The sequence below is a fragment of the Eumetopias jubatus genome, unplaced genomic scaffold (genome assembly GCF_037043125.1).
Source record: "Eumetopias jubatus isolate StellerSeaLion01/CBP00866 unplaced genomic scaffold, mEumJub1_p1.0 scaffold_3, whole genome shotgun sequence".
Lineage (NCBI taxonomy): Eukaryota > Metazoa > Chordata > Mammalia > Carnivora > Otariidae > Eumetopias > Eumetopias jubatus.
The window spans coordinates 81,152,686-81,177,354 of NW_028274809.1; the positions used below are offsets into that span (position 1 = coordinate 81,152,686).

A 24,669-nucleotide genomic window follows, 5' to 3' on the forward strand; every position below is an offset into this window, starting at 1 on the left:
TTTAAGTTTATTTAGAATACCCTTATCATACAGAGATTTTAAAGTTTTATATATTCAACCCTATTACTTCTTATTGACTTCTTGATTTTGTGCCTTACTGAAAGAACCTTCTCTACCTCAAGATTATTTAAAAAATACTTCTATATTTTCTCTTTTTATTTATTAACTGTTACTCTTTTCATCTCCTTAGTCTTTCAGGAATGTATTCAGCTTGTAGAACTAAAGAAAGACTAAGTGGTTGAAGCCAGGGTGGGTGGTAAGGGCTGGGGCTGGTGACTGAGGCCAAGCCAGCAGGTGGAAGATACGGATTTCAATCAGGAGAGCAATGGAAACTATGAAAGGGTTTAAGAGGATCCTATGATTAATTTTTACCATCAGCTGTGAAAGGACCACAGAGATGCCTCAGACAAAATAAAATAACATTCACGAAAAGACTAGAATGTTGAACAATATTCATTATCGGGAAATAATAAGTGGAGGTGAGAGGACGCATGACTTCCTTCTCCCGTCTCTTCTCTTCTCCCCAATTAAGTGTTTCAACAGACCTAGACATTGTTTGCTATTCGAGGAACCCAGGGAAGGAGAGTACCTGAAAGTTCTGAAACAGACAAGCCATGGGGTTACTGTTAGCCGCGCAAGGAATTGTGGGCTGTCCTTGAAAGGCCTGCAGGTTCTGGTACCCCTGAAGAAGTTGCTGTTGCTGCTGCTGATTTGGAGGAAACATCTGATTGTTGTTTAACAGCGACTGCAGATGAGTCAGTTGATGGTTATTCAAAGTATTGTTTATTGAGGACATGTCACCTATAGTTTGAAAGACATAAAATGTAAGTCAATGTGACTCATTGTAGATCCTATGCCTATCTTTGCACCTGAGGATTCCTGCAACAAAAACTGAAAACTAGACCTGACGTGGTCATTCTTTTCTCTTTTTCTCCTCAAGGTCTTCCTAAGTGGTAAATAAAGAGGAGTTTTATTACTTAATTTTATCTCTCATAATCAGTTTTTTTGATTTTATATCCTGGAGACACTACTTAGTCTTTGCTCTAACCATTAGCCAATCCCTATGTATTGAGCTTTAGTGTTATACAATTCCTTGAAATTATTTTTTCTAGAGCACTTGAAACTAAAGGTTGAAATTAGTCCTAAAATGTTTTAGTAATCATAAGTCTTTGAGCAAATTATTAAAATGAATGGGTCTGAATAGGCCTTATTTATAAAATTTAGTTCTCAAGCCACAGTCATCAATAAATACCACCAAATAAAATCAGATTTGGCCTAGAAATACATATTTTGTTTTTAGGTAAAAGGTTGGTCACCTAAAATTAAAATTGTAATGAAAGCTAACAATACAAAGAATTCATTGTAATCATTAAAATAAATGTTATACAATCAGACGGGATTAGTTAATGACTACGTTTATATTCAGAACTCACGTTGAACTTGTTTGGAAATTACAGTGAAATGATCTTGAAGACAATGTCATTGAAATTGTCTTATAACTTGAAATATGTAAATCTGTAATGCTTTTTAAATTATTTAACTGTTGATTTCAGTGCCAAATCGAGCTTATAAACTATAGCAACTAGTAAACCATGAAGTTAATAAACTGTATTATAAAGGTGTCCATAAACTCAAGAAATATATTATTATTAATTTTTATGTACTGAAGATGCGCTTGTGGCAATATCAGGTATATTTGCTTGTTTCCAGACTTTATGGACACCATCTCTGTACTTAATATTATAGTTGCCTGCATGAGTCAGTTGGACATACTTGACATTATTTTCTAACCTTTTGGTGACAGAATATCCACATGAAGGATTTTGCTTTTAAGCTACAAAGTTCTAAAGAATTATACTGTCTGAGGCAATCTAACCGCAGCTATTGAGACTGTGTGTTTCCTTGAACTTGGGCAATGTTTATCTTTGAATGTTTTCATGCCTTGTTTCTTATTTTGCTGGATAAGCATTTCGTTTTGTTTATTTAGGGATCACCTGGACAAAACACTTCCTCAAGCTGTTTCCATCCACAGTGCAGCTGCTCATACCAACCCTGTGATGCCACACCAACTAAAATTCAAATAAAAGTCATTTTTAAGATGGGCCTGTGCTTTATTGTTTGAAAAATAAGACTCTACTTGGCTTAAGAGAATGATAGGTCGGTTAGGTTTAAGTGGCATCAGAATTGGAAGATCAGAGAAAGCAGATTAAGGTGATATTTAGTACTGCTAGAGTAGGGGAAAAGGAAAAAGGTCATTTTTGTGTTTGTATAACTATGGATGTGTGGGGGTGTTATTATATTTAGTTCCTTAAGCAAGCTGTGACATACCAAAAACATTTTTAAAAAATAGTGTGACAAAATGGAGTTTTTAAAGGAGGAGAAAATAGAATTAGAAAAACGTTTCTTTTGTAAAAATTTGTGAAACAATTTAACTTACCAAGCAGACCTGTCCCCAGTAGAGGGTTAAGTAGCTGTGGCACCACAGAGTTACTGTTGAGTTTAGCGGGACCAGGTGTACTCCCAGCATTATTAGATACATTCAGCAATGTTTCTGCCATTGACACCACTGCTGTCCCACCAAGTGTTGAGACAGTCAGTGCTGCCACTGCTGATGATGCAGTGGTTGTGGTAGTGGTTGCCTGGGAGGAAGTTGCTATGGAAACCTCTGGATGATTAGCGGTGTTGGCCGATGCTGAGTTCAGGACACCTCCCAACAGCTGGGGATTCAAGGCCATTAATCCTGAGGCCCCAGTGACAGCTGGGAGGAACAGGGGGTTAAAAGTAGTGTCACTGCCTGCAAAGCTTGGTAAAGGGTTCCCCAGGGGGCTGGCTAAAAGGGTCTCAGCACGACTGCTGTCGGACTGATTGCTTGGCAAGCGGTCTGGTGGGGCTGTCATCTGTGTTAATGAAGGTAAAGGGGTATTTTGCTGTTGCAAGAGATCTGAGATGGTCAGATTGAAAGATGGCAGGGGAAGCATGGCAGCTGCTTGGGCTTGGTTCTGAAGCAGGGCCGCTAAGAGCTGAAAGTGAACGGGCTGCAATACCTGCCCATCCATGTCACCAGAGAGGAAAGCTAAAGCAGCGTTTACATTCGGGTTGAGAAAACCTAAAGGGTGGAGGTTGATCTCAGACTTGCCTTCTCCTGCTGAAGGCTGGAGGATATTTAATAGATTCTGGCTTAGGAGATGCTGTTGATTCACTGGCAAAGAGATAGGTAGAGGACTGAGGAGGCTGGGGTTCAAGGGGTGTGGAAGATGGTTGTTTGAAGTGCTGTTGGATGGAAAATGAAGTGCGTGCTCCTGGCCAACATAAGGAAAGTCACTCCCAATAGGCAGCTGACTTTGCAGTGGGTTTCCAGCTGCGGTGGTAACTATGACACCATCTTGAAGAACAGATGTTGTCTTGGTGATGGCAGGGTGGTTGGTGCCGGCTATGGCTATGGAGGATGACGATCCTGAACCGCCTGGAATGAAGAAGGAAAAAAACCAAACCACTTATTAATTGTGGGTGTTAAGGAAGACGACCCCATAAAAATACATTAAGATACATTTCAATTAACTCCTGACATGTCATCTTTGAGGATTTACATCAGGTTAATTGTAATCAGAGATGAGTCAGAATCTGTTAAAAAAACTTAAGTCTAACGTTATACTTCCTAATCGGCTTGGAAAATACGTATATTGGAGAAGTTTAGAAATATTAAAAAAATACAAAGAAATAGCTGTTTCTAGCTAACAAATAGCTTGTTCTTCACAAGCTGGACAAAGTGAGGATAGGGGAATCTGTGTTGTAGTTCAATCAATTGGCTAGATAAAGGTAACAAGGCTTTATTTTTCAAAATATATTTTTAATTTAAGAAAATATTTTTGATCTTGATTTATAATATTACCATTTGCTTTTAGTGAAAAAAAATAACTGGAATATGCATGAGAGTACAAAACAGAAAATAAAAAATACCTATGGAGATAACTATTACTATGTTAGTGCGTAGTTCCTCAAGCTTTTCCCACCTGTATGTTTATACACATGCAGACATATATACACATATTACACATTTTAACAAAAATGGAATCATGTTGTTTTGTAACTTTTTTCCTTTATCAATATGTTTTGAATATCTTTCCATGTTAACTTGTGTTAACTTCAGAGCCATTTTACTACTATCATGTATCAATATACCAAAATTTAATCAATCCACAGTTGTGGATATTTGATTGTTTATAATCAAATTACAATTACTATTGTAAGCAACACTATGATAACTCATCTTTGCCAATATGCTCAATTATTTTCTAAGGATAAATTCTTAAAAAATGGAATTCCAGAGATAAAAGGGTTTATATGTTTTTAGAGCTTTGGATACATATTGTCAAACTGCCCTAGGTGAAGCTCATCAATCCACATTCCATTTACGTTTTTATAAACAGTGTATAGCAGTGCTCATTTCTCACCAACACAGTATTTTATCATTATTTCTTAATCTTTGTCACTCTGATAGCATAAAGATACTCTGTACTTAGGATTCCTTAAATCAGACCAAATGCTACCATCCAAATAGCATTCTTAATCTTGAAAGTCTTACGCTAGAGATGAAAACTCAAGGAACTTAACATTTAAAAAACATAAACTTTCAGTTGCTTAGGATTATAATCGTTTTAGCTGTTCTCAATCCAAGCTGCACAATAGAATTACTACCTGGAGAACTTTAAACAAACAAACAAATAAACAAAAACCATGCCTGGGCCCTATCCCAGACCAGTTGAAAACTCATCTCCTGGGGTACAGCCTGAGCCGTAGTATTCTTTGAAATCACCCCTGGTGATCCAGATGCACAAGGGATGGAGTGGGAGAATCACATTCTGGTGAAAAGGAACCTACAATCATTTTTTTTTTTTTTATAAAAGCTCTTTCCCTAAAGAGATGCATTATGTAATATATGTATTCAGCAAATACTGTTACAGGCTTATGCATTTAATTTTATATTAAACACGTATATGATATAATGAACAACATCAGTGTCATTGAAACTCTAAAGTAATTCAAACACTGTACTGCTGTGCTATGCCCTAAGAAACTTTATATTTGACCATGTTATCATTGAGACCTGTCCAAATACAAATATACAGAAATGTTTCCATAGTCGTCGTAGTACCACAAATATAATTTTATATTTCTCTTGTTTTCTTCTAACAGAATAACACCAGAATTTTTCTGTTTTGATATACAGACATTTGCATTAATCTTTTTAACCTTGTAGCATATGGATTGATCATACTTACTGAACCATTCTGATAAAGTTTGGCATTTATATTTTCATGTTTTCATCGTTATATATAACACAGGGATGAACATCTTCCTGCATATGATACTTTGCTACCTTTGAATTTTTCCTCAGGAAAAACTGGTATGATTGGCATGATTGTTGTGAGAATCAAAGATAGGTAAGTGAAAGGCTTGTAATGTGTAAAAGTCTATACAAATAAAAAAGCTATCATTGTCAGCATTATTATTTACATTAGTAGTTGTAGTTAGTAGTGGTGATGTAGTAATAGTGTAAGTAGTAAGTATGTATATGCAACACACCTTCCAGAATATCTCTATATTGCACGACTTTGCAATTTTTCCCAGCCACCAAGTCTGTTTTTATAAGTTCTCAGTGTTTCATTTAAAGAATGAGATTAAAAAAAAACAACCTGTTTAAATATATATAAGTATTAATAAAATATTATCATGAAACAATGACTATGTTCACAAAGAGTAGAGTAAGAACATTTTGAAAGCTGAAGTAGGCATATGGTGTACAATTCTTTAAATGTGAATTCACATTTGTAATAAAACAATCAACACCTTCAACATTTCATTGCTTCTGAAAGCTTGCTGCTATTTCCATAAATAGGCACTATGCTTTATTTGCATTTGGAAACCATCTTTTTTAAACAAGCTAATAACAACTCTTATTTATTGGCGTTTTTTTCCTATCTGTTAACCAACAGTGACATATTTAAATGTACAGATCACCATTCCTCTAACCACAGTCAGAGCACAAATTTTCAAAATACTCTAGCAAGGCTTCATAGATGTAGGGTTTCCTTAGAGGTCTCTATTATTAATATTTTTGTCTTTTTTTGTAAGACAGAAGCATCCATATTTAGGATGCAAGAAAGTAGACATTTGGGGACATTATTCTAAAAGCTCTCCATCTAAATATTCGTGAGGAATGACAATAAAGAAATATGGTTACTCTGTGTGTATTTTCGTATTACAAACAAGAAGGTGGTGAACACCACAAGCTTCTTAAGGATAATATGTAAATCAAGGCCTGTTTTTTATTTTCTCTAATTTTCAACAACAAACATGAATGCTCTGCTGAACAAAAGGATAGAAATGGTGATACAAAACAACAACAAAAACAGCACGCTGCCCTTTTCTTGCAGGAAGTCAGAGTTTAGGAAAAGTGATAAACGCACAAATCTCCCTGTCTTCCTTTTTCCTCTCTCAAATACACACCTTTTGAGAGCTTATATGAATCAGGAAATTTTAAAGCTCTGTTCATATAGCTAGTGTAACTACAATGCAATATGCTAAGAGATTTAACAGGTATATAACTGGAGGTGTTAAAGTAAACTAAACAAGTGGTAACATTTGATCCAGGATTTGAGAGTAGAAAAGGAGATACAAAGGGCTTCCCAGTAGAAATAAGGTCATTAGAAAAAAAGACAAGGCGATAATAAAGTGCATGGAGGTTTTTATCCTGAAAACAAAGAAATGTGACTGAAAATATTGTAGGTTGCCTTTCCACACACCCCTACCTTCCCACCATGGTTAAACCTGCTGCCTTAAACAAGAAGCACAAAAATTTAAAATCATCTTTCTAAACCATTAAAGAGGCAAGGCTCACTTCTTATTTCCAAGACCTAACGTGGTCTCTAACGCGCAGTTGGCATTCCAAAAATGTTGGTTGAATAAATCTATTAAGATCGTAAAACCTGCATTCAACTTCTAGAAATCAGAGCTTTGATGCTGTGTGTGTGTGGCATATATGTATGGGACGTAAGGAAGAGCATGCCACCCATTTGTGGAGAAAGTGAAAACTGATTCTCCAGTATTTGTCCAAAGCCAGGAGATAAGGGACAGGAAAGGAGATGCTTAGAGGAGGACTAGTTACTTTAGACTCTAGTGTGTTCCAGAGAGTTAAAATCCCCTTACACAGGAAAAGGTCCATCCCCAAGTACTCTGAGTTCTTCAAGTCACTCAGTAATGCTTGGGGTCATCCAAAGAGGACCTTGAATTTTTATATCTGAAGCAAATTGGAGCTTGCTTATTTCTGAACCACTTAATATTGAATAGGCACTCTCTGGCAAAACTACTTCATAGTTCTGCATAAAAACCATATGGTCTCTTGAAGCTTGTGGGGAAAAATGTTTGCTTAAAGCTAAATTTTTTTTTTTTTCCAGCCAAGATGTTTCGTGCTTAAACTAATGAAAGGGACAGTTGCTAAGTGTTTTTTTTTGTCTTTTTAAGCAAACTATTCACTAAACATTTAGTAGTTAAACAACTAAAAGGCAGCTGGAGCCTGGAACAAGTTAGTAAGCTGGAGAAGTCCTTTAATTGGAAAAAAAATGATTATTTTACACCAGCCAGCAGCAACATGAACTGGCATAATTTCTCTTTCTCATTGTCTCTGTTGCTTTTAATGAAGTAAGAGATAAGACTTGAAAGCCATCCAAATAAACTTTCGGTGTGAGATCACGTGCCTAGACACCCAATCAGAGATTGAGATAAACCAGGACAATCAGGAAATGACAGTGGTAGCTTGCCCAGTGGCATAGATTTCTAGATATAAAGAGTACTCTTTGTCCACACATGTAATTTATGATGTGTGTGAGTGTCTATGTGTCCGTACATACCGAAATAGCACCAGTAAATTTTTTTTTAGGATTTTTAAAGGATATTTTCCTACGATTACTAGTTTCATTAAGATTTTTTTCTGCCTCATTTAAAAAAAATTTGTTTTTTAAGACAAAGGTAATATCTACCCCTTTAGATTTATTTCTCTTCTTTGTCACTGATATTCTTTAAGAAAAGTAATTGTTCATATTATGCTAAACTCTTCTATGGTTGGTTCTTAAGTGTTAATATTGTTGTACACATCTTTGTATGTGCACATAGATGACAAATGGACAAATAAGGTGTTTTAAAAATGTCATTATACCAGTTTGATCTATATTTCCAATATAGAATAAATATTACTTTATGTTAGAAAACTTTTTCTAAGTGAATAGGCCCAAATTCCAAGTTAATATGCCCAAATACTGATTTTTATCCATAAAAAATTCAAGAACTAAGAAACGAGTCATATAAAAGATATGCCTTCACCATCTGACCTTTATCATTTGCTTTTGACAGTTGTACTTTAAATGCAAACAAGGTCAATGGTAATCCTTAATAAAAATGAATACTTGTAGAAGCAAGAGAAAACATCATGACCTAGTGAGTCTAATAAATATAATTCACTTTTCAATCCCATGGAAATAGTAAAATTTTCTCTATATTTAAAGGATTGATTTTAAAAAAGTAAAAAGATAACTTGTATGAGAAGTCTAGATCTTCCAAAAAGACATTATTTTAATGGCATGGTATATGTATTTACAAAAATACATCAATTTCTATCCTTATGCTTTGGATCCTGATGTAAATTCCTAGCATTCCTTCACCAGAAGTAGGCAGGAAGACCTAGGGACTGGTCGCTATTTGTTCCCTAAAAGGAAGGAGGGAGGGATCCCAAACCAAAGCACTCAGAGAAGGGGAAGAGGGGGAGGGGATTGATGGAAATGTTCTCTACTCTTAACAGGATGAAGCTGCTGGGAAGGTGGAAAACCAGTGGAAGGGATGCAGCTTGAATATTGGAATATGTTTGAGTCATCATCAACATCAGTCTTGTGGTGGTAATGGAGTCAGACAAAAAAAAAAGAGATGTGAATTTTTTTTTTTTTGCTACTGATCATGTCTGTTTCCTTTCTTAACACATAGAATCACTCTGAAAACTGTTAAACTGTTACAATAAGTGCAAAAATGCTTGAGATTTTTCCATTGTTTACTCAAGTATCAAGGTTTTGGGTTTTCTTGCAAATGCATTCTATCACATTTTAAAAAATATTGTGAGGAAACAAATATTGAGAAATTAGGTTAAATCCCTTGCTTGGTGGGATTTCTGCTCCTTGAATATGGGGGTAGAGTCAGTTAAAATGCTTCAATATTCCATTCAGAACTTCTATCTCATTTTGTTTCATGAGCAGAGCAAACTGAATTTCTGAGTTATAAATACAGTTAAATTTGTATTCTTCCATTATATACTACTTTACCTATAGTGCTAAAATAGTGCTTAGCACATACTAGGTGCTCAATAAATATTTGCTGAGTTAATTACCTCAGGAATATTCTAAGACAGTTTAGGTCTATCTGGGGCTGCAAAACCAATTTAGTATGCCCCATTATATTTTGATAAATGAAATAAAAAATAAAAGAATACATTGTATAACTAGGGTATTATTTTGTGCAAACTGTTATATATGAGTGCTGGGTCATGTTCCATTAGTGGGTGATAAAACCATTTCAGTGGGTCATGACTGTCTTAGAGAAAAAGAATAAGATAGGATAAAACAGAATGGGATCAAAAAGCTCAGAGTATATCACATATGGTAAGAGTTTTTTTAAAGAGACTTTTGTTATACATTAAAAACATATCTCTAGTGGATTATAGTGCAACTTAATTTCTCACTGTAGGAAGATGTACAAAAAGGTTGAAAAACACTGCTTTAGAACCAGGCCTCTGAGTTGCTCAACTTTGTGGGGAATGGTCTATGGAGTTGTGCTCCAGGAAGCATGTTTATCAGGCTATCTAGTGTGAGAGGTGTCCCTGTGGAGTTGCAGCACAAGAGTCCTGCTCTAGGGTCTCTATGATAAATATGTGCCCTTATACCTGTACCCATGGGTCTTGGACAGATACTCTGAAATTTCCTGGAGCAGCTCTCTCCCAGGAGTATCTCAGCAACTCCTTCAGACTTCTGTGTTTAGTTCCATTTTTAATCTGTAAGAAGGTGAGTTGTTACTTTGAATTTTTAAGAAGTATAAATCTTACAAAATAATTTTTACTCTATGCTTGATTGGCATTAATGTTGTTTTGATATGAGTTCCTATAAAGGAAGGATTCTATGATTTATCTAGTACTATATGCATGTGGAAATTAAATCTCTTTTGATGATGCCATAGAAATATTTTTAAGCATAATTTTAATGAGTCAAATTCTTGTGGAGTTAACATTTACTGCCTAGAATTTGGGTACTTTTAAAGCTGCGTCAATGTTTTCAGACCACTTGATTTTAGTAAATAGTAGCTTAGGCATGTCCTAGAGAACTCAAGGATTTCTAGTGACTTCATAAGTGAGTTCAGTGTATTGCAATGGAATAAAATTCTCCCAATTTGCACACTGGGACAATTTATTTTTTGAAAGGTACAAAATAGATCATTGAATCAGCAAACATATCACACCACTCTGAGTTCTGTTTTCACCTTTGATTATACAGACTCAATGTCTAAAGTCAAACATATTTTAACTCCTTCTTTTGTACACAAGGAAACATTAAACCTGGAATATGTAAACAAAACAAGTGGTGTTACCCTGATAATCAGAAACCTTCTTAAACAGCAAGACATTGTTGTAAAAATATCTTACAGCAAAGAAGAAATGGCTCATTTTGCAAAAACTTAACTGAAAGAACAGACATAGATTTTTATCACACAATCAAGAATTTAATAGAGTTTTGGTATTTGGTTAAGAAACAGAGCAGAAGGCAACTTTGAACCTAGAAGCCTTGTGCATCAGATGAGGGATAAAATCTAAGCATTTAAAAAATTTGGGTGGAAATACTTTTAATAGCAACTATTATTAATTCAGTCACAACCTTAAAAGAGCCTTTGCCTTCTTCCCTCTACATTAGTCTCTATAAGACTAGAAAATTATTTCTACACAAACTTCCTGTATCCTGAGACGGCTAACTTATATAGTACAATCCATCCTTGAGCATTTTTATCCCATAATCTTTTTGCACCTGTAACTTCAAACGTAGGGAATGACAATGTCCCTTTATTTATTTATTTTTTTACTGGCATGTTCTGAGAATAAATAAATACATAGAATAAAAAACCAAGCTCATTACTTTGCAGTCTGTTACCCAAGGTGTTCTTTTGTGGTCTCTATTTCATTTTCTTATACCTACCATATCAATGGCTGTACTGAGTTTCAATCAAATGTATTTTGTGCTGAAAGAAAAACACTTTCTTTTCCAGAGTTTTTAAAAAATATGTATAAATATCCATGAACATACATTTACTCATAGGTTTATTTATATTCTTGTTAGTCAATGTATCTCTTTAAGAGTTAAGGCAAATCAATGTTTGAATTATTTTCTCTTCTGGTACAAACTCATACTCTGCCTCTTCAGAGGATTCTATTTTCATGTGTTTAGAAGAGTTGATTAAATATTTTTTTATTAGAAAAAATAAGAGAATATAAAAGGGCTTTTAAAGTGAAAAAGTTGTATTTCATGATTATCACAATAGAGAAGGTTAAGGTTCAGTTATTAAATTGGTGAGCAGAGTAGTCTAAATCTTTTTTCTTCTTTGAAAATTGTGAAAAACCCCAGGCCACATGGACACTGACAAGACTAGGTCCTCTGCAGAGGCCGAGGTTCCTGGCATGTGTGGTTTTGTTCTCTGGCCAGCAGGCAGGAGGCATGGGCCTGATAAAATTTGCCAGGCAAGGGTACTTGCTTTTGGATTCCTCCCTAAATCAAACACCACAGGACACGTGCTGGAACCACTTAAATGCTGAAACTTGGCTCTCTTCATAAAGGGAAAGTTGCTTTAAACGTACACTACTGATGGATTTCAGAACATACCTGCATTCAGCAGTTTGAATGTTTGGACTGAGAATCAGGAACTTTGGGGTTTGGTTGCCAGATCCACCAGAGCTTTGCTTTACAACTTGAGGAATGTCAGCAAGTATCCTACTGATCATTTTCTAAATCTGTTACATGGAAATATTAAACTTTACTTGTAATTTGATATCCAAAAAGTTAATAGAAACCTGTAAAAGTTACAAGCAAAGTGCTCAGAGAGCTTTCATGGGAAGGCAATTTCAAAACACCAAATAGAATTAATAAAGTCTTGTATAGTCTTAAAATTTAGAAATATTTTCTAAGCATTTTCTATCTTTTATCTGATTTTTTTTTTACTACCTCTGCCTCCAATTCCCATATTTGAGATGTGATACATTTTAGAATTCACATATAGGCCTAAAAAAAAAATCAGTATTTGGGTTGTTTATAATAGAAAAAAATTGTAAAATAAGTGTCTGAAAACAAATTACCAATCAAATTAAGTGTTCTCAGAGCAAGTGATTTCTTCTCTTAATCGAGGTCTTACTCTAACATTTTTGAGTTGCTTAGGAGAGTGGAAAAGGCACTGGATTGAGCAGGTCACTTGAGTTCTGTCCAGGCTCCGTTACCATAGAGAAGAGTAGGACCATGTTCCTGTGGGGCTCTTTCTGCCCCCGCTCTGTGTTATCATGCTCAGAAGGGCAGAACTCATATCTGCATAGTTGCCTCCTTCAAAGATCTACTGACAGGTCACTCATTGGGAAACACATTCTTATCTGATTAAGTGAGGTGATACAAATTCATTAAAATAAAGGTCACCAAATGGGATTCACAAACGAGGGGTAGTTCTCTTGATAAGTTTGGACATCTCATCTGTGTTGACATAAATACCCTAATCATTATATACTATGATATCAGAGTCCAGAGAGAAGGCAAAAATAACTGACTTTTGTCTAAAAGTGCATCAAAAGTTTACAAATGTGGCTTTTAACAGGCACTGATGTGCTTTAATTCATGACCTGTTGGGCATTTTTAAAGATTTTGCAAGTGAAAACAGCATTTTTGACTACTAAATGTTTTAGATGAAGAACTTGTACAGCTGGGAAGAAAATGGATTTTAGGATCAGATGAACCTGAGTTCAAATGTTAATTCAGTTATGCATCATCTCGGACAGTTATTTAAGTTCTTTGATGCTCAGTTACTCATCTCTAAAATGGGGGCAATAATACCTCGTACTTTGGGAAACTACACAAATTAGAATATAGGGAAATCATCTGGCACATAATAAGTATTCGATAGCTACAAGCAACATTTTAAGAGTAAAATGCATTTTTCTTCTGATGTCTTACTGGTATGCTAGGAATACCTAGCTGAACTTACAGGGATAGCTGTGATTGTCATCTGCTGGCTCACTCTGCATGCCTAGCCTTGGTACTTATCTGATGGATGAATAAATGTCAGTGTAAATAAATATTTAGGCTGAGCAATTATAATGACAGTACATTCAGTTGACACAGTTTACTGTGTATCAAAAAGAAACATGGCATTAGAGACTTCTTCAATATTCAACTCATCAAAAGAGATACATTAATTAGTAAATCTACCCATTTTCACAACCCGCTGCACATCAGATTTGTGTACATTAATTAGAATTTAATTTTATTAGGTTTAATATTTTAAAAATTCTTACTGACCTAGATTTTCATCAAGTATATGCTTTCTGTTAGCTTACACATGATTGGTCACATCCATATCATTACTAGACATTTATTCTTGTCCCATTTAGCGCTTTCTATGCTAACACTTTTCTCATTTAACAAATTTTTCAACCTGTGTGTTTGACACTCCCAGCACTGTCAATCCAGATCTGACGCTTTACAGAGGTTCATAGAACAAGAAAATACATGTCCAAGACTATATAAAATAAGTCTATAAACTTAACATTCAGAAGAAACAAAAATATAAATAAGTGTTGGTCTTTTCCATTATGGATGAACTGAAATACATCATTAATAAAACATATACACTTTGCAATATGAACTCAGACCTGAAACAAAGTAAGTTGAGGTAAGGGGTATTAATTATGTAAAGATATATATAATACAAGGAGACTAACAATGTCTCATCCAAATGACTGAAGGCATGCTTAATAAATATGGCATATCTTAAAATAGTTACGGATTTTATGTGGCTTTAATCTGCTAAAAGCATAAGATTAAATTTCACTCGTGTGGAATTATTTAAAAAGGAATATGAGTCATTGAAAAGTTGGAAGCCCCTTTGGAAGAAGGATCCTGTTAAACACATACAAAATAGTTTCATGAGATTCTTTAGACTAAGAATATCAAGAAGGCACTAATCGTTTCGATTATCTTCTCCATCGTATATTCTTTTTCACACAAGAGGGTCAATGAGTAGTTCTTCATTAAACACTGACATCCAGACATAGAACATAACACAAGTTGCGGAGGAGGGCAGGTCTAAGTAGTGACACCAGGAAGGAAAACACTGGATTTTACTATCAGCAACACAGACATGTAGGTTCTAATGCTTCTGCAGCCTGATGGTATATTACAGTCTACACATATCTACACAGTAGCTTATTAGTAAAAGCCCAGCAGTTTTCTCATCTCCAGTAGCAATCTGGTCTGCAGAGCCCGCCGTTTTCGTATCTGAGTAATACTGTCTCTACAATTACCTTTTGTTTCCTCCCTGTCATTTCCTACAAACCTCTCAAATCATTAGTGCTGGGTTCTGGGTATTCGTTCTAGTATTTTCATGGTCAGATTATCTGATGTCTCAATGAATTTACCTCTTTAGTGCTTCTTTCCTGATTTTTATAACAATTTCTGATGATTCTATTGCACAAAACACAGTTCTTTCTAATGTGTCTACTTTTAAATAAATTTGTCTCCTTCATTATAGTGGACGAAGAGATATAATTAAATTTGGGTTCAAAACCTTAATGTCAATGGTAAAAATAATGGTTAACTTCTACAAGAAAATTGTAAAACAATTCCAAGATCAAAAATTCTGGAAATCAGGTTTTCAAGCCTTTTTTTATTAGAAAACTTAAATTATTACCTTTTTTTAAAAGGGAGGAGCCAATATCCATTTTTGAATTTTCTCAAACAAATAATAATAAAGGATAGCAAACTCAGATAAGAGAACACATTAGAAGGTAGCTTTCTACTTCATACAACTTCTAGTTACCTTTCCTATCCATTCACCTATTTCTGGTCAGCAGCAAGAACAAAAAAAAAAATCCATTTATTTTTTTCCTTTTTGGGTTTTCCAAGATGAGCGTCATTTACCTGAATACAAACAAAAGCTAGGGGAAACGGCTTTTATGTTGGCATAGACCAAGTAAGTACATGTCTCACGAACCGGGAAACCCTGCCTTCTATGGCTTCTTTTGCAGTTTAGAGTCCAATGGTTATATAACCAATTGAAAGTCAAACAAAATTCAAAATGACACAGATTGACAACAAATAACGGAAACACACGGAATCCCCTTGGTTGTTGTTTTTTTCTAATAGACAAATCCCTAGCATTCTGTAAATAAAGTTATAAATACTAAAGAAATGATGACAATTTCACAACAGGGAAAGGATCATTTCTTATCATAATAAATATTTTGGTACAAATTTTAAAAAACGTAGAAAAGTTTAGTACCTTGGGGTACTTTTCTCTAGTAAAACCATACCTGCTTCAGAACTTGTTTGATTATAGCTGCTAACAATGCTGTTTGGTATCACTGGAGTGGAGGACGTTGAGATTCTTGACTGAGGTGGATTGGGATGTAATGAATTTCCTAAAGCCACGCCCGACTGACTGAGCATCCCACAGTTCCCGCTAGCCTGAATCTGATTTATTAAACCTGCAAGATGGTGGTTTGGGACTGGACTGTTACTGTGGACAAAGTTAGTGTTTGCATTGTGGCAGTGCACGGCTTCCCCTCTCAAAGGTATGTTCTGTGTCAGTGAATTCTGAAGAGCACTGGAGTTCATATTGGGCTCTGTAAAATGCAGCTGGTTAGCAGAGCAAGGCAAAGCAGTATTTGAGCCCCCACAACCCGGGGTACTATTGCTACTCAAGTGAGAGCTTTGACAACTCATAGACTGTAGTAACTGAGACATTGAACTGATGGGAAAGGAACCCTGACCCTGCTTTCTCAGCAAGTCGGGTCCAGGCTTAGGAACTGCAGAACTATCCATTTGAGACTGTCTGAGCAAACTCAACACTGTGGTAGGTGGCTGTTTTCTTTTCCGCAATGAGTCTTTTTGCTGAGACATCAGCTTATCTCTTAGTGCTGCTCGACCACTTTGCCCTTCCCCTGTCGGGAGAAGCATGTTGGCAGTAGGAGGGAACATGGTGTTTAAAGTGCTATGTCCTTCAGTGTTGCTACTGCCAGCAACAGCTCCAGAATTGCTACTGCTGCTGCAGTTGTTACCAGCAAGTTTGTTTTGATTTGCTAGCTGTGCTTTGGCTGCTGCTGAGAGTAAACTACTTGCTGGAAAGGAGGCAGCATTGTGCTGGTTCAAGATCTGATTTAAAGGCATTCCCAGCAAACCAGGCTGACTCTTTACAGAACCACTTCCGGCAGATGCAGTAGGAAAAGCTGCACTGCTTGGGGTACTTAGTACATTACTCATTCCAGCAATTAATGGGTTAGGGATATCCTTGTACTGATGATGTCCATCGGACTTGGTAGAAGGGCTTGATGGCATTGATGGCCTTGGGGACCCTATCGTTGACCTTGGTGACCTGGGTGGAACCTTAATACCACTACAAGTGGCCTGGGGTCCTAGAGGTGGCATCATGAAATTTCCGTGATCTGATGATGTGGAAGATGAGCGTGATCTTTGGGGCGATGCCTCAATCCTTCCAATTCCAGTCCCCATCATGTGCACTGGGGATGTCACTGGAGAAGGGGACAGGGAGGTTGAAGCTGAATGCTGAACTCTTTGTATGTGACTCCCATGATTCATATGACCAGGTTTTACGGTTGGCAAAGGGAGATTACTTGGCAAAGGAACAACAGCAGGAGGCATGCTTACATTCATCACAGGTACCTGAGAGTGGACATTTGAATGGAAACTAGTTGGATTAATGATAACAGGGTTCTGATTCACCGGTTTACTAGGAATAGGGTCAAGAATGCCAAGTGGATCTTTCTCGGATGTTAATGGCTTTTTCTGAAGAGCACAAGAAGGTGGAGGAGGGGGAGGTGGGCCTTGGGGTGGTTTGTGGTGGAACATTGCTCGTGGTATTTCCATATTAGTTGAAAAATTACACATTGGTTTTTTCATTACTGGACTCTTTGTAGTCAAGGTTGGGGAAAGAGGTATATTAGTCCTTCCAGCCATTGCACAGGATGACTGTACAGGAGAACCATGTAGCATTACTGAAGGTGGAGAAAGAGGAGTCCTATTCAAATGAATAGGACTAGAATTGGGAGCTCCATGAAAACCAGGATTACTTCTCGTGAAAACATCTGGGCTTCCGAGTGGGTCAGTCCTTGGAGAGATTGAACCATCTCCATATATCTGGGAACCTGATGATGCTGGGCTGGGCAGGCCTCCGTGGCTGCCACGGAATGGAGATTTCTGTCCGTGTTCACTGCTGCCCAATCTCTGCCGGGGGTAGACAGGGTGGAGTTCTTGTTGCTGGCTTCCAGGCAATTCTTGTACATATAGCCTTCCCATGGCATTTGATGATCCAATCATTAACTTGAAAGGATTCTTACATTCAGGCATTACAGAATTTGTAATTCCTTCATGTGACTTATTTCTTACGGATCTTGGAGTTGCTGCCCGTGAAGGTACTACTGGAGTTGCATCTGATGTAAAAGACAAACAAAAATTCTGTTAGTTACTCTCAATTCTTTTGTGTTGGCATGGGGGGAGGGAAGGAAAGGAAGAACTGAGGAAGGGAAGGCATCTGGAAACAGAAGTTTGCAAATAGAAGCTGTGACTCTATGCAATTAAAAAAAAGTTCTATACTCTACAGTAAACTTCGATGGAAAAAATACACATTATTCTCCCTCAGTTGACCAAAGGTTCTCAATAACTGCTCATTATGTTTGTTTACTTCTTAACGGTTGAGGAAGGATGGGGAGCTGAATCAGTATATACTCACATTAGCCATTCTAACAATATTTATAACATGAAAAATCAAGATTGACAGCCTCTACGGAAATGGTGATGTTACTATCTTGTCGGATTTGAATTTTTTAGAAACAGGGTTACGATAGCAAATTATAATCTATATGGCATATTTTCTTATAATTTAAATGCATTGCTATTTTTTAAAAATTTAAATTCAATAAGCCAACATACAGTACATCATTGGTTTTTGGGGTAGTGTTCAATGATTTATTAGTTGTGTGTTGCATTGTTATATTCACCAGAAAATTTGTTACTCTATAAATGTTTCTGTTACCTTACTGAAACTTCCTCAGGACAGCAACGAAAACTCTTCCTTATCTCAACATTCTCACTGGGAGAGCAAAAGAGCCTTAACTCCAGTGAATTAAGTGAATAGGATTTTGATTCTTTTAAAATGGGAGTGATAACAATAGTAAGTGCTGTGATACCACAATCATGCTTAGCTTCATCAAGTCTGTAACAGTATAACATTGCAATCTCTTTGCCCTTGATCAGCCATTATTGTAAAAACAGCCTTAGTCAACCAACTTAGCTAAAAGATTGTGATTCTTTTATTAGGATAGAATTCCTATGCAAAATTTACTCAGAACGCTAAAATCTTCAGTACTGGGTTCCAATTGAGTATTCTCTTTTTACAGCAAGCTTTGCTCCCTCCCTGGCTTTTTGGAATCCCTTCAGTTCTTTTGGAGATCAGACAGAATATAGGCAACAAAAGCAAGCTGGCTCATCATACAGAATTTTCATTCTATCATGTCAGAATTCTAGGTTTAAGTTTTTTAGCCCCTGAGGATGTTTAACAATTTATAAATTTGTGCCTTCCAAAACAGAGATGGCAAATAAAATCAGCTTCATATATGCCAATTCCCATCAACTGGTGGTGGCTGTTTAGAGAGCTACATTGAAAGGATGTTGCACCCTGGCTGGGCTCTGTGAGAAAATGCCAGTGAGTCTGTTACAGGCACAGGTGAGGAAAGTGGTACCATTTATACTATATATTGCCCACTGGCAATATATTAGCAAGTATACTTGGGTTCACTTGCAATCTGAGGTATATTTACTTAAATGGATAATCACATACTTAAGATAAATATACTTCTCCTACCTGCTAGATAGTATACAGGTAAAATTATATCATAACAATTTCTAAGATGGTAGTTCTCAACCTGAGATATACAGAAGTCTAGGTAGGTTGCATTAAAGAAATAAAAGAATGAAGCGAACATATATTTTTCTTGGAAAAGTGGGCTTTCTGTTTCTGGTATGGTAGAGATTATTTGATAAGAGTGGTTTCTGCACATAATATATGAAAAGTTGAGAACCAGTGACACAAGAGAATTGCAGAAGATAAACCTAAATGAACTTATTTTCTTATTAAAGACAGAATTTTAATATTTGGGGCATTGCACCTAGCATCTAGTGAGAGCACAGAACACATAATCATTAGCATTATTACATGATGAACTGTGTCCTTATTAGTAAGAAAACCATGGAGCTGTGGGGTTTTTTTGGTTATTTATATAATTATGTACAGTTCAATGCTTAAAAATATAGACACTGGCATTCTTATATTCAACAGAATTTAGAAAACAGCAGTTGTTTGGAAAGGATTTCTTCCATACATGGGGAAAAATTGTTACCATCTTTAAAATGACAGGAATACTGAATAAACAAACAAAAGTCATGCCGATGTTGTGTTACACTTATGAACTAAATTATTTCAAGAGTTGGCAAATGGAAATGCTGGGCACTCATCAAGTGCTTTCATGTATACTCAAGTAGACCTTTCAAAAGAATAGACAGAAACTAAATATACCCGCATGTATGTAAATAAAGAGCGATGAAAACTACTACCAGAGTCTCCTTAACTTTTATTTAAATCCCAACCCTATAATATAGTTTAATATTAGGAAATTAAAATAAATGCTATGTCTGAAGCTAGTAAAAGGGTAGCAATTAATCCAATAAAGCATATCATTTTAAAAGGGGATGGAGATATACTTCTTATACCTATACTGGTTAAAGATTTACCTGTAATTTCAATAATGAAACTTGTATGTATAGAGTACAACAAAGGACCTAGATCAAGATTCTGTTAGGGTCATTAAAAAAGTGACAAGGCAGACTTTGCAGAAAGAGGTAAGTAAAATTGATATAATGTGATATGAGAATGACAGCAGATACATGCAAGGTAATATGCAAAATGAAAACATAGTTATATCAAGGTGGCAAGATAAGGGTAAATGTCAAATAATTTATTACTATTAAATGTGTCTTTAAATTGTTGCAATATCTTTTAATTTAAAAAAATGTAGCTCATTAGAAGAAAAAGAAAAATTCCCTAATTTTTTTTTCTTACATACCTCAGTGGAGCAATTTTTTCTGATCATTCCTGTTAAAGTTCAAAGGTTAGAGGGTTATTGAAGAGGATCTCTCTGCTAAAAACTGCCAAATTTGTCTCTTCCTGCCCTCGTCACATGAGTTGTAAGTGTGACTCTTCAATTACCTGTATAATGTCACAACTGCTCCTTTTGTATCTAAAGCTGTTAGTAATTTGGCCCCAACTTACCTACGCAAATTTAATCTATTCACTCAAGTCAGGTTAGTGTCCACATCATCTCTTAATTATGCTATACTCATACTGAATAAGAATTTTCTTATTTCCCTCATATGTCTAAATCTTACCATTTTCCAGGGCTGGTTCAAATCTGAAATCTACCATAAAGCCTTCTCTGATCACTACAAGTTATACCCATTGTTCCTATTTTTTAGAACTCTGCAGAACAATATCACTTATTCTTCATAAACAAATGCTTTGGTGCTCAGCCATATTTTATCTTGAATTATTACTTAACCGTTAAGTTGATTGTAATATTTTGAAGCGAGTTCACATCCTAGCTCATACAAAAAGAAGTTCCTGAGTCTCAAAGTATAGTTCCACAAATTACATATTAGTTATAAAGGGAAAAGTTACCTTAACAATGGAGAAATTGGATATACATAACTTTAACCAAGCACTTAAGCTTAATGTCATCAATATGGGATAAATTGACATGTGCCTCCTAATGAGGACAACACATCACCTATGCAGTATTCTATCAAACTGTCTTTAACCTGAGTATAAAAAAATATGAAGAAATAATCAGGCAAATCTAACTTGAGGAATATCTGTAAAACTGACCTGGACTCTTCAAAAATAGATTTTAAAAGACGGGGAAATTGGTGTAGGTTAAAGAAGTATAACAATTTAGTGCAGTTGTATAATCTTTGATTGCATCCTGGGTTTTAAAAATCGAAGAAACTATTAGGACAACTGGAATAATTGGAAATTATTAGGACAACTATTTTTTAATTATATACACTGCATTTTAGATAATAAGTGTTAAATTTTTTGAATATGATAATTAGATCATGGTTTATATAGGTGAACATCCATGTGTACTGAAATATTTAGGGATGAATTGTCATAATATTTGCAACTTTTGCCACAAAATGTTAATTGTCAAATCTAAGTGAAGGGTACTTGGGTGTTCAGTGAACTGTTTATGGAATTTTTCTGCAGCTTTGAAATTAAAAAAAATAAAAGCATGCATGCGTGTGTGTGGTTTCTGTGTGGTGGGGGTATGAAAAGTTTCTGATAAGGTGATATCTCTGAGGAGGTGTTCAAGAAATAGCTATTAAGTGACTGAAAGAGTAACACTGGGGGCACCTGCATGGCTCAGTTGGTTAAGCATCTGCCTTCAGCTCAGGTCATGATCCCGGGACCCTGGGAATAAGCCCTATTCCCTGCTCAGCTGGGAGTCTGCTTTTCCCTCTGTCCCCCCCACTGCTCTCTCTCTCTCTTAAATAAATACATAAAATCTTAAAAAAAAAAAAAACTGGGGCGCCTGGGTGGCTCAGATGGTTAAGCAACTGCCTTTGGCTCAGGTCGTGATCCCAGAGTCCTGGGATCGAGTCCCACATCGGGCTCCCGGCTCAGCGGGGAGCCTGCTTCTCCCTCTGACCCTCTTCCCTCTCATGCTCTCTATCTCTCATTCTCTCTCTCTCAAATAAATAAATAAAATCTTAAAAAAAAAAAACTAACACTGCTAACTCTGGACAATATTGCTGGTTCTGTTTGAGGACTTGATACTATACATCTAAACCAGCTCGGAGAAAGGTTACATTTGTTTCCTAAAAACTAATGGTACTTTCTCATTTGTTAGCTCAGCTCTGTGTACTTGCATAGCATTTGTATGTGTTAATTGGTGTTTATTCTGCTCAGTTAACTCAGTGATTTAAAGAGGAAATTTGGGGAGACAACTACATAGGAATTTTTCAGACTAATTTACTATTTGTAAAAAAATGAAAACATATATAACTTTAAAAAGCATTCTGCATATTTAAAAAGGGGACTCAGAAAATGTTTAGCAAAGTGATTTCCAGTGACTCCTCTAGGAGAGAAGTTGGGGAGGAAAATTTCTAAACCTTTCATCACATTACATACTTGTTCCTCCCCCGGGACTGGTGAGCACCAGAGAAGGATGTGGGGCTTCCATGCTTTTGTGAAGTGTAGCCACCGCAATGATTTTTCTTTTATGTATGCATAGCTTTGTGACATCTTCATCTGCTTTAACATCTTCTGCAGTTCTCTGTTTCACAGCAGCTCCAGGATCAAAATTAAACACCTGGAAAAAAAAATTCTCTGTTTAGAATGTCTATAAAAACATTAAATTAAAAAAAATCTCGTTATAAGAAAAGTTTTGCATAGATTAAGCAATAAATTTGAGTAAAACTGTCTCAAGTTTTTAAATTTAAGAAAATAATTTTATATATAGTGTAATAAATATTTCTGCTGAACTCTTGGTTTTTAGTGACAAAGTAGATAATGAAAATAAGACAACCAAGATAAATATATGGAAAGGTATAATACCTGATAATGTTTCCAATTTTAGATACTTCCTGATGTTACAGCAGTACAAAAACAGATGAAGTACAGTTAAAAACCCGTAAGAGCTGACATTTCTACATGCTAACTTTGTCTTTGGCTTTATTTTATTACTATATTAATATTACTTTTTCATGGATTTAAAAAGACTATTACTCTATTTTTAAAAAATCTTATTACTTATTGTGTATACACTTATAGACTGTTTCAAATGCTTTTTGGGGGGTGAGTGAGGTGACACAAATAAAAGGAAAAAACTATTTATTAAACTTTAGTTCTAAGATTAGCACATAATATTCAGAGAACAATGACTATTCTATTCTAAAATATTTAGTTATTTAAAATAACTGTATTTTTTACCTAGCAAAGGACTAAAACAGTTTTACTTTTGGCTCGGAGTGTTCAGCTTTGTGATTTTAGAAATATTTGTGGCAGATTTATCAACACCAGTGCAAAAAAGTCATATTGCAGATTGAGCAGTTATAGTAGGGGAAAAATACTATTAAACAGTGAGCATTGGTATAGCTCAAATAAAAGGGTACTAAAAAGATTTCTGATGAAATATTTAATATGAATATACTTTGTCACCTTTGAACATGACTGGGACTTAACTATTTCCTGAAATTTTAAACATTCCAGAACGCATGCAAAAGATATCTAATTAAAGACTTTTAAAATGCATATATGATTGGAGAAGTAATATAAAAATGAAATGCCAAATGAGAAAAGCAAATATATGAAACACCTAAAAAAATACAAAACTGCCAATAGATCTATTGTGAAATGGTTACCTTGGGAAGAATAAGAGGACATTCCAAGCCACATTTGCATGTTCCGTCAGTAAGCAGGTATGTTTTAACCTGCTCCAAGCAAGATAACAAAGACCCACTGGGACTGTAAAAATAGTTTAAAAAAACATCAGAAAATAATTCCGACTGTACATATTATATGAAAAAAGGCATAATTTATAGTCTTACTGTCCTTCACAAGATAACATTTTCTTACTAAGGAAAAACATTTGCTTTGTCAATATTATGTTATCTACTAAATTATAGCCTTTAACACTATCGCTCTTTCTTTTAACCAAACTATTTCTCAGAAAAATAGAGATTTTCATAGAAAATTAAATAAAAGTATTTTGAAAACCAAGAGTGGACTAAGGGGATGGGAAAAATGCTATTCTTAAAAAAGTACAGAAGCAGGCAAGAAAGGACCAAGAAAACTACATGAAAGTAGTTATTATTTTAAACTAGAAGATCTACCTTAAAGCTATTTGAGGAAAGACTGAAATTTAGGAACATGTTGGAAGTCAAACCAGAAAGTCACTAAGTCTACAAAAGTTGGAGCTAACATGTTCTTGCCTTTAGTCTTGGAGTCTAGAACCAAACTGCCCCAGTGTAAAAGCAGATTTCTCTTTTTTTTTCCCAATCCATATGTTTCTTTGAAGATAGACAAATGTGGCCCAACTCAAATTGTACTGAAGAACCATACCCATTGGTAAGGAAAGAGGAGCCATGCAGAACTGACAAAGGATGGGGAACTCCTTAAGAAAATAGGGTTTTACACGGCAGAAAAGTGCCTTGCAGGTCTTCTGGTTGGTAATTGGGGTAGTTCTCTCAATGTTACTACTCTGTGGGT

General features: G+C 35.6%; 1 protein-coding gene and 1 long non-coding RNA gene across 3 annotated transcripts in view; one reads left to right on the top strand and one right to left on the bottom strand.

Annotated features, from left to right (window-relative positions):
* Positions 1-24,669, bottom strand: part of MBD5 (methyl-CpG binding domain protein 5) — a 433,194-nt gene that overhangs the window by 27,498 nt on the left and 381,027 nt on the right. For both annotated transcript variants that reach the window (XM_088021713.1, XM_088021712.1), the window contains 5 exons: positions 23,823-23,925; positions 22,591-22,771; positions 15,644-17,779; positions 2,438-3,463; positions 590-801 (listed from right to left, as the gene is read on the bottom strand). In XM_088021713.1, coding sequence (XP_087877839.1) covers positions 590-801; positions 2,438-3,463; positions 15,644-17,779; positions 22,591-22,771; positions 23,823-23,925 — 3,658 coding nt within the window. The remainder of the gene's footprint in view (positions 1-589; positions 802-2,437; positions 3,464-15,643; positions 17,780-22,590; positions 22,772-23,822; positions 23,926-24,669) is intronic.
* LOC114202764 (uncharacterized) lies at positions 23-2,099 on the top strand. The gene is made up of 2 exons (XR_003607863.2): positions 23-824; positions 1,988-2,099. It is a non-coding gene; the product is annotated as an uncharacterized LOC114202764 (long non-coding RNA).